Source organism: Pagrus major, chromosome 4, assembly GCF_040436345.1.
Source record: "Pagrus major chromosome 4, Pma_NU_1.0".
NCBI classification, from domain to species: Eukaryota; Metazoa; Chordata; class Actinopteri; order Spariformes; family Sparidae; genus Pagrus; species Pagrus major.
In genome coordinates, this window is record NC_133218.1 from 13,597,582 (window position 1) to 13,608,689 (window position 11,108).

Consider the following 11,108-nt stretch of genomic DNA (forward strand, 5'->3'; position numbering starts at 1 on the left):
ATGAGAAATTATTTTATCTTCTGTTTCCATTGAGTGCTTCTATTTCTCTTCCAGGCTTTGTGAGCTATGACAACCCCGTGTCATCACAGGCAGCCATCCAGTCAATGAATGGTTTCCAGATTGGTATGAAGAGGCTGAAAGTGCAGCTGAAGCGTTCAAAGAATGACAGCAAGCCCTACTGAAGGTGCTGAGGCACTGCAGACTTAGTTAGGCAGGGTGGTGTTATGGTAAGTGGAGTATGAATACGCAACTAAGACTGGTCCACTCAGAAACTTGTCTGTGCATTATGGGGTGATGTCTGCTGCGCTGCCACACCTGGTCATTAGAACGTGCCCAGGCAAAGAGACACATGACGCTACATGCAAGATTTTTCAGGCTAGACTGGATTCTTCCTGTGTTATGTTGTGGTTTATGCACTTTGTTTTCCTTTTAACAAAACAGGTGTATTTTCATTTAAGTTTGAATGTTTGCTGTGGTACATAATACACATATGAGTTGAGTGTTAGGGTGTGTTGCACATTCACAGTCAGGTGCCAAATCCTTGTGTTTTTACTTCCTGTTCTCCTTCCCCTGCACCACCCAGACCCAGCATCAAACTCATGAAAGCAGGCAGCAGCTGGAAAAGACAGAACTACATGTCATTAGGAAGCAGAAATCATAACTAGTTTTTTTTTATATTTTCACAAACCGAAATGTGTGGTTTTCCCTAAGTATGTATTAGATAATTGTATTATCTCTTGAATTGAAACAATGTATGTGATACCCACCCAAATTAGTCAAAAGGCTTAATGTAAGGTACGGTAGAGAAGGAGGAGCTCCACCAAAACATGCAGATGGCATTCAGAAGATATTTGTCCTCATTCTGCATCTGCACAACACTTTCTGTTGATAGAGCAAGGAGCATCATACTCAGATGGTTATCTCTGTTAACTGGACTGCCACGTGTTTCTTCCATCTAAAGATAACACATTGATGCTAGTTTATATCTGATTTGTTGTCTGGGTGTAGTGATAGTTGCATGGCTCACACTTGGCCTCAGGTGGGTGGCTACACATTTGTGAATGGGTTGTCTTGTATCCAAACATTGGCTGGATTTGATTTCTGCATGCACATCATAGCCTTTACTATATTTTTCTTTATTTGATGGTTGGAGCATTTCTAATGCTGTTGATGTTGCATGTAGTGAAGCAGTTGTGAAGTATAGACTTTTCCGGAGGACTAAACCCAGCATGATTTGGTGGTGCTCCTCCTGTGCTTCTGCACTCTGGTGATAGGTTGGGCTGATGTGGCTGTGAAGACCAACTGTCAGCTGTTGTTAGCAAAACTGTGAAATTTGGCAATAAAAACAAACAGCATAGGCTTGTTCCACTCATCTTAATATCCAAGAGTCTGTCTACTGCAGATGTAATGCTTTGTATGAATACATTTTATGGTTTTAGTTAGTTTCAACCTTGAATCCAGGTGTTTTGTAATAAATCAACATCATCCCTCAGCTACTGTCCTGCTAGCTAGCTGCTAGCTAATCTATAGAGGGCTACACCACTATGTCTCTCACTGAATATCTTCTGTGATTGGAGAATTCATATAAATGTCAAATTGCTAAAGACAAACCTGTTAGTTGCTTAAACTTGCAAGAATGTGTGTTTTTTTTTATAGAACTAGAAAGCGGAAAAATTGTTGAGATGTATATTTACTATTATGCCTTTTCTATTTTTATATAGGTTTTATACTTCCCCTGTGTGTCGGGGAACTATTTATTGCCTAAATTATTTATCTGAATTGAAATTATTTTGAAAAACAAATGTTAAGTCCAACAACTCCATTTGATCTCCTGGTGTGTGTCCTTTCCTTGCCTGTTAAGCGTTGTTTCCTTTTGGTAATGTGTACTACTGTCTTGTCATGTGGCATGGACTGTGTGTGTAGGATCCATCAGTGCTTCTACAGACCCCCCTCTCTGTTACACATGCCTTCATCTCTGAATAAATCACTCATTTTCCACAAACACAGGGAGCATAGTTTATTCTAAAAGTCAATGTCAACATGTTGGTCCTGTCTTTCTATTCGATTTAATAGTCATCTTCTGTTTTGTTAACAACTTTACACTAGGTGAAGTCCTGGGTGTATTTCTAATAGTAGAACTAGTTTGAAAACCGATTCCAGGTCCATAGATTGAGGCAAAATATGAGTGATATGAGTATGACCGGGGTGCTCAGAGAGTTTCTCACTGCTCCAGGGTCAGTCATGTTTTATGTAATATTGTCCCATTTTAATGTTATGTTTGCGCTGGAAGTTTCTTGGTATATTGTGTACCAAAGCATTCTTGCTATTGCACAAAAATCATGATTATGTATCAGGGAATTTGTAGTTGTAGCTGATCCAGCTGTGTCTTGATTTAAGACCACTGTTTGGTTTTAAGGTTGTTTAATAGCGGTAAGGTCCTGGATGACCTGTAAATCATTCATCACATAAAATGTACTACTGAAAAACTACAGCAGGATGTGAATAATAGTAAGCCAGGTATGAACTTCACTGTCTGTTGTTATTAGCAGCCAGGATGTTGTTGATCACTGTTCCAGATAAATGGGTTTACATTGAAAGTTTGTAGCTCTTTGTTGAAATGAAACATTACAACAGTTACGTGAACCCATCAAAGAACTTGGCTAGGTTTACCACTACTATTTATACTTTGTGAACTTACAGCCTTTATTTTTCTAACTTTACAATCATCCGGTGTGTTTCTCTGGTACTGTTCTGTTATTAGGACTGACCTGGCAATGTAGCAGTCAGCTCACTGTCAGCCACTTGGGGGCAACTTCCTGATGATACACTTAATAACTTAATGAGAATCAGTAGTGTAAGAACAGCCATGTGTAAATGGAAAGACAAAAGTTACATCTCTTAACTGGAAGTCATGTATAATAACATTTTTATTGACCAATTTTTAAAATGCATTATGTGTAGTTTCAGATGTGTTTTTCCTTCTCTTCCAGGCAGACCTTGGTTTCCACTCATTTCTTTATGGCATGAAAATGAAATGGTATATACTATAGAATGAAGGTTACAAATGTAACCACGGTTCTATGTACCCTGGGTGACTGCCAGAGCCAGTGCTTATCACTGGATATCTTCCATCTCGCGCACACGCAGGTCGAGTATTTAGCTCAACAAAGTCACGTGTGACCTCGGCTGACCCCTGACCAGGTATACCACCGGCGTCATCCGGGCGATCAGTTCCACAGAGTCTTCTCGTGACTCACAAGATTCCAAGTGACTAGAACCATGGTTACACTCGTAACCTTCATTCTCTTTCACCCTTCCTGACTGGCAGTGGTTATCACTGGATGATTTATGGCAACAGAAACTGGGTTTCCATCCAAATGTATCGAATTTAAGAGCGGATTTTGTGAAAATGCGCAAAAAGCAAATGCGAATTTATGCCCGTTTCCATTCGTTATTGTTTTGCGATTATTGGGAGAGGAGGAGTGCGCCATGAGATTACGTCATAAGAGAGCGTGAATGTATCCATGACAACAGTTGACACTCAGCTGACAGTTGACACTCAGCTGACACTCAACATCATGGACAATTTACTGGTGAACCTGTCGGCTCTTGGGAGAACATTAGCTACAATTTTGTCAGCGTTCACAGCCTACAAAACCCTCCTGAAGAGGAGAAGGAAAAGAAGATTTTTAATGTTACGAGTGCTGTTGGAGTTTGCTGGAGGGAGACCGCGTCATTCTCCATTTGTTTGGGAACGTCGCCGGGTGAAGGACTTTTGGGAAGTCGTCGTCCAGCAGCACTTCAGACGTACCACAACGTCACATCCGGGTTAGTCATGATTTATTTGCAAAACCTGTTTCCATAACAAAAAGTCGCATTTTCCTTTTATCAATACGCTGACAAATCCACCCCCTCCAAGCGTAAAAACTTTTTTGCAAATTTACTGCCTTTTTTCGAATTTCTGGTGTTTCCATCCAAGTATTTATTCGCAATCTTTGAAAATGCGAATAAGAAAAGGTGGATGGAAACGCAACTAGAGTCAGGAGGAATCAGAGTACCCACCTCATAAGGATTAAGCAGAGGAGCTCGGCTGAAGAACCACACACAATGGATGGGGGGTGGCCACATTCACTCTGTAGTATCTGGAAAATGTGCTGGGCGATGCCCACGAGGCCATAGCACAGATGTCCTCCAAGGGCACACCTCTCCAGATTGCCCATGACATGGAGACACTCCTGGTAGAGTGACACTTTACCCCAGATGGTACAGCACGACCTGTCGCACTGTATGCGTAAGGGATGGCATCCACTACCCAATGGGAAAGGCACTGTTTGGAGAGAGCGCAACCTTTCTTAGCACCACCATAAATGACAAAGAGCTGTTCTGACCGCTGTATGCATGCGGTAGCTTGCACCTAAGCTCTTAGGGCGCACACCGTGTCTTGACTTGCCTTCTTCCCGATGGGGGGTCAAACTGTCCAAGCTGGATAGGCTGATTGAGGTGTGAGTGTGCCAGCACCTTAAGGAGGAATGCTGTATTTGGCCACAGAGTGACACCGCAGCTATCTGGATTCCACCTCAGACAGGTATCGCTCACAGACAAGGCATGTATCTCTCCGACACACTTTGCTGAAGTGATGGCCAGGAGAAATGCTGTTTTGACAGACACTCATTTGAACTCTGCCTGTACTAAGGTTTCAAGAGGAGGCAGGCCTAGGGCATCGAACACCAGGGGCAGGGCCCATACAGGAGCCCGTGGGGCACATGGAGGATGTAATCTCAGGGCCCCCTTTAAAAAGAGGGACACCAACTTGTTGCTCCCTATTGTGTCATTATCAGCCTTAACATGCTGTGAAGAAATGGCAGCCACATACACCCTCAGGGTAGAGGGAGATTAGCCCTGGCCCAGGAGGGATTGCAGAAACTCAAGGATCGTAGGCACAGAGCACTGTACTGGGTATTCTTTCTGAACTGCACACCAGTCAGAGAACAACCTCCACCTGTTTTGGTACTGCATGTGAGTGGACAGTGCCCTGACACTCAGAATAGTAGCCTTGACTGGCACTATGCACTCGCTCAGCAGTGGATTGGGCCCTCCAGCGGCCATACCTACAGCTGAAGGCAACAAGGGTCGGGATGCCACACCCTACCCCTCAGCTGAGACAGGATTTCCTTCCTGCTGGGGAGGCGCCAGGGCATGCCACAGTGGAGTCGTGCAGCAGTGAAACAAAGTCCTGGCTGGCCAGAAGAGGGCCACCAGAAGTGACCCCAATGAAGCACCTTGAGCAGTGTTAGCAAAATTAAGGGCAATGGAGGAAAGGCATAGAGAAGACACTCTGACCACCCGTGAGCCAGAGCATCCTTGCGCAGAGGGCTGGTGTTCTTTATCAGGGAAAACCAGAGGGGGCAATAGGTTGACATCTCCGAAGACAAAGAGATCCACCTCTGCCCTGCCGAAGAGACCCCAGATGCTCTGCACCACCTCTGGATGAAGCCGTCACCGTCAGGAAGCACCTGAGAGGGGTGAGCCGGTGGCTAGGAGCTGCCTCTGGGGGCAGATGCGGAACCCCTAGGCCTACCAGAGGGTGGCATGTCCCAGCTCCACTGGGACAGCATGGAGGGTCCTCCAATATGTCTCAGACAAGGGCAACTGTGCTAGCCAAACCTGACGGCAAGTCTGAACCAAAGTGGACATTAGACGCCCCAGTTTCCCTCGACATGAGAGCAAAGGCCTGCAATGAAGCATCACTCAGGCTAATGGAGGATGTGTCAACTGCAGTCTGCTGCAAGGAAGCAGACAGAGCAAGCATGAGGTGAGAGAGGGAGTTGCCGATACGGCCCATGCGCATCCCTGCATCGTATGCCTTAGAGAGGAGGTCATCTCTGACCCAACATTTAGGTCGAGGACACCTGGCATCCGACCTCAGAGCCTCATCAGGGGAAACTATTAGGTAAAATGATGGTAGGTTCAATAGCTGGCGTGCAGCCAAGGCCAAATTTGGCTGCATCCTACATGGCCGCCAGAGTCCATGCATCAGACGTTGGGCAGGAGAGCGCCTTAGTGTGCTTCCAGCTTGCATGCAGCTCCTTCAGATATTCTTCGGAAGGTGGAACAGAAAAGGTGGCAGGGGCCGAAGTGCGCCTGAAAAAAGCAATAGCAGGCGAGCCAGTGCCATGTGAATGACAGAGCTCATAGAGCCGTCCTCCAAACCTTCCATAGAACTTCAAGCTGAGGAACATGAACTAGGTTCGGACACAGGGGAGGGCCCCTCCTGACCATAGTCATTGAAGAGAGCAGCTGAAGCTGCTAACAACATGACATCTTCCTCCAGCACCAGCTCAGGCATGGGTGGAGTGGACGAGCCAGCATCCTCCGCAGCAGCACTAGGATGGAGGGACAGGAGGAGAGACTTCATCTTGGCCAGCTCAGTGGTTAGCCAATCCACCTTAGAAAACAGCTTGTCAGACTTTGCCTTCTTCCTGGGGGGAGCACCTGCAGCCTCTGCTGCATGACGCCTGGGTTGGACAGGTTGGGCTGAAGTTAGTTGCTCTGAGAAGGGGATGCCTGCCTCACCCATTAGACGCTCCACATCGGCCAGTCTAGCAGCCCTCACTGCGTGGGGCATGAGGCTGCAATTCATGCAGGGTCCTCCAGAGGCCCTCCCTCAAATGCTCGAGACCAAGACAAGAGGGGCAATGGTCATGTCTGTCTTCAGATTGAAGAGGTATACAGGTAGCACAGTTATGGGAATTGATCAAAGTGACAACACCAGATGGTACAGCCAGATAAAGTCAGACTGAGTGAGAGCACTGCACTGACTAAAAACATGACATGAGAACAGTACATCCAGTGAGAGGAGAGCAAGGACACTCTTAACTTGCACAGTAACTGTCAAATCAAACTGATATTAAATGCACACTCTGCTGGCTTCCCACCAAATTAGCCTGAGCAAGAGCACTCTGCTAACTAGGAAAGCAGGGTGTAATGTACAATGCTACAGTGAGAGGGGAGCGGGAACACTCTCTTCACTAACACAGTGACAATTAATCCTATCTGAGACACGGCACATGCTCTGCTAGCTACCCACTAAATTAGAGCGACAGCACTCTGCTAATTGTGAACAAGATACGAAACAAAATACCAGTGAGAGGGGAGCGGGGACAGTCTCTTCACCGGCACAGTAAGTGTCAAATCGTGCTGATATCAAATGCACTAAGTTAGCCTGGGCGAGAGCAATCATTTTACATTGCAAACTGTGAGAACAGGATGTAATTCAATGTACATCGCACAGTTAGAGGGGAGTGGGAACACTCTCTTCACCGTACCAATTAGTCTTAGCTGAGACCAGCGGAGCTGTGCTAGCTACCACTTATTTAGCCTGAGCGAGAGCACTCTGCTAATTGTGAACAAGATATGAAATAATGTACAACACTATAGTGAGAGGGGAGCGAGAACACTCTCTTCACCGATACCATACGTAACATTAGGCAGTATGAGCCAACAACGAGCGGACACACACTCTCACGCACCGCTGATTAACTGTTAGCGAGAGCGGGAGCACTCCCCTAATCATGAAAACAACAAGGATACAAGAAGCAATATATTCAGAATCAGGAACGAGGACGCTCCTCTCACTGACACACTTAGCTATATAATGCCAATTGATCTTACCGATTGATGTCCACAGGTAAAACAGGTGCTTATCACGCTGTTGGAAACGGAGGCGGTGATTTAACTTAATGCTATTACAGCAGTTGACCTGCATAAGCGAGATGATAAGGAACCGATCCCTCGGCTAACACCAGTAGTTATACCTGGTCAGGGGTCATCCGAGGTCACACGTGACTTCGATGATAACAATACTCTACCTGTGTGTGCACGAGATGGAAGATATCCAGTGATAAGCACTGCCTCTGGCAGCCAGGAAGGGTGAAATAGAAAGTGCATAAAATGGTCTAATCCAGGGGTGCCCAAACCTTTTCCCTTGGGGGGCCACAATTGAAATTTAATGGTGGCCACTGGACAAAGCAAATACCTAGGCTATAGAAAAGATGCAAAATGGCACAAGGATCCTAAGTTCTCTTGTTGTACCTTTTTCACAGCAACCATTTTGACATGAAATAGTAGGTTAACAAAAGTGTTACTAATCATGTTAAATTAGGGCTCAGAGAACAAAACCTTTGTAGTTGTTTGCCATTAGTAACACCTGTTTATCTACTATATCATGTCAAAATGCCTGCTGTGAAAAAGGTCTATTTACTGACCTACTGTGCAAAGTGTCACTCTGCCTGCCCTGCTCAGATTATGAAAAATATTTAATAATTAGGGATCCTTATTTAAAGAGTGTTTCTACCTCACAAATTTAGAAGAAAAAAAATAAAAAAACGATATAAGGGTTGATTCATATATATATATATATATATATTTATTTATTTATTCTATTTTTTTCTATTTTACAGTCATGAATGGGGAAAAACATACTTTTTTTGATCCTGAATGAATTGTGCCATGAATAACAATGTTGAAGACAATTTTTCAAGTCAAGAAAGTCGCAGTTTGTTGTAAAAAATAGTCAAATTCCATTTAGGTTTATGTAAAACTGCTCAGTGAACTTTGGTCAGCATACATCGCCAACACCACCATAGCCATCACCTTGGCACAGAAAAAGTATTTTAAAAAAAGTTGACATCTGGCCACATTGACAGCTGCAGGTATGCAAAAGGAGAGTTGGTCAGTTTTGTGAGTTAGCTAATATATGGGATCAACTCTTCAAGGTTTTTGTGAACATTAAACGAGACATGTTACTTACGTGACTGTTGGGTGTGTAGTTGTTCTAGTTACGTATTTTCAGTCTTTATACTTCATTAGTTTTATGACAGCATTCACTACCATATATATTTTTTCTGAAATAAGGTCCCATGGTGGTCCACAGAAAGGGGGAGGGACTTTGCCTCGCTATTATTTTTGATAAATTAGTTTCTTTTTTTCTTGTAGACACTACTAGTGGGCCATGCCAAACCTTATGGCGGTCCACTTTGGTCAGCCAAATCCATCCAAGTGAAAAACAAGTCTGTATCTATCTTTGTCAAAGTTGCATTTTGAAATGCAGCAAACTGCAATACAACTGAATAAATAAGATTCAGTAATGTAACTTTAAGCAAAATCAAACAGCTGACATTCACAGTGAAGAATTTCACAACTCACACAGTTTCAAGAGTCTGCTGATAGATTTTCATATCTATTATTCAAGTGGAAACTAGTGACTGCTTTGAATTGTAGCAAAAATCCTTCCACAAATCTAAAGCAAAACAACACGATTTGCACAATGGTTAGCTTTTTTGTTCTTGAATATTTAAATTTGTAGTAAATGGGATAAAAAATGCAAAACTATGGCACTATAATACCTATTTGAAAATCATTTATTTCAAATCCATTCACATATTCAGTCATTTTAAGTAGCATGTAGTGTAAAACTTTCTAACTTACTTTAATTGCTAGTCAACTATTTATGATAATAAGTCATTATAGCAGTGGCACTCCCCAGCCTCCATACATGAATAGATGTGGACTGGTCTGGCAGCCTGGCGTGACCTGTCCCTGATCCTTTGCTGGTGTGTGTGTGTGTGTGCGTGCGTGTGTGTGTGTGTGTGTGTGTGTGTATTTGTTGTTGTCATCCACCTCAGTTTCTGGTAGCATGTGGCTCATCCTCACTCTGTCCCTGACACTGACTGTTGAGTGTTTAGACTGTGATCGAACCCCACATAGTGATGATCATTCTTGGTTTCTTTTCTCTCTGTCTGTCTGTGTTCCATTGCTGTTTAACCTAGGTTTGTCTCCCTGTTGTGTTTTTCTTTTTGTTTTTTTCTAGATCTCTTCCTGTTTGCCCCTAGCATGTTGATGTGGCGTCACAGTTCATCGTCCAGTCCTTGTCTTCTGCGCTTCTCTGATGCTTCCAAATTCACTTTTGACCTTGTGTTTGACATTGATTACTTAGAGGTTTTGTTTTGTTGTTTCCCATATGTCCTCTTAGCTGCCAACAGGGGCACTAGAAAGACTGCCACTGAACATGTTTGAAAGTTAAATCTGAATTATTACAAACAAAAAGAGTATCTATTTTTCTAGAACTGACTAATAATAACCACTAGATTGTTGCAAAGCTTGACACGAGTCTGACCTTTAACTTTGTTTTATCTCCTGTGTTGTGGAGCAGTCCTCCCAGTGCCCCCATCCTCTGGTTTTGTTGTGTTTTTTGTGTGAAAGCAGCTTATCTCTCTAGGCAATGTTGTGTATGAGTGTTGGTATGTGTCTCCTAAGTTAGGGAAACTTTTCAAGCAGTGATCATGTGTTGTTGGACATTTGTAATTTAATGCTAGGCTAGCTAAGGGTTCATCCTCGGGAGTTCCCATCTGAGTGATGTTATAAGGAGGTAACATTTATTGTCATTGTAAAAATCAGATTTTACTTTAAGCCTGTCGGCACACCACCACAAGCACATGATGCTGTTCTGCTCTTTTTTTGTGTGGAGAATCAGACACAAAGACTTTTGTCACAGTATATTTAGTATGCATGTTTTTTTTAATATCTGCACTGAAATTCTTGGCAAAATGTGATCTAGTTTGTGTTAAGTTAAAAATGATGAATAAACTGGTGCCAAATGTTTTGCACAATCAGTTTTTCCCCCTTTTATTTGACTTGCTTTACTGGTCAGAGGTTGGTCGGTGAGGCAGGTGGCATCATGTACAGCAGCTGTAACTGAAGAACTGACTCAGGCTTGATGTCAAATTGACCGCTTGCAACATTAAATCATTTTTTGTGGAGTTATATATACCAAGAGAGCTTGCAGACCAATATCAAACACAAGTGACCTACTCCTAAGCAGTGCTATGTTACTGTTTGCATTCATTGACCCGACAGGTCGACGCTCATTTAGGCTGCAGACTGTTTCCCTGACCAGTGGACCAGCAATGTGACTTGAGAGTGTAACTAGTAATCCATGATCTCCTTGTGCTTGAATAAAACGTTATTATACAGGTCCCATATTTTCCAACAGTTTCCCTGACAGAAACAGCAATGAGACTGTAAAAAAATCAGAGAAGGTTTCTTTGAGT

General features: G+C 43.5%; 1 protein-coding gene across 10 annotated transcripts in view; it reads left to right on the plus strand.

Moving 5' to 3' along the window:
• LOC140994361 (CUGBP Elav-like family member 1) overlaps positions 1-10,670 on the plus strand; it is a 47,647-nt gene extending 36,977 nt beyond the window's left edge. For 7 of the 10 annotated variants that reach the window (XM_073463942.1, XM_073463947.1, XM_073463946.1 and 4 more), the window contains one exon: positions 55-2,002. In XM_073463942.1, coding sequence (XP_073320043.1) covers positions 55-182 — 128 coding nt within the window. In that variant the 3' untranslated portion in view covers positions 183-2,002. Of the gene's footprint in view, positions 1-54; positions 2,003-9,868 lie in introns of those variants that run through there. The other 3 variants (XM_073463950.1, XM_073463943.1, XM_073463945.1) reach the window with 3 other exon arrangements.
• The last annotated feature ends 438 nt before the right edge of the window (positions 10,671-11,108 follow it).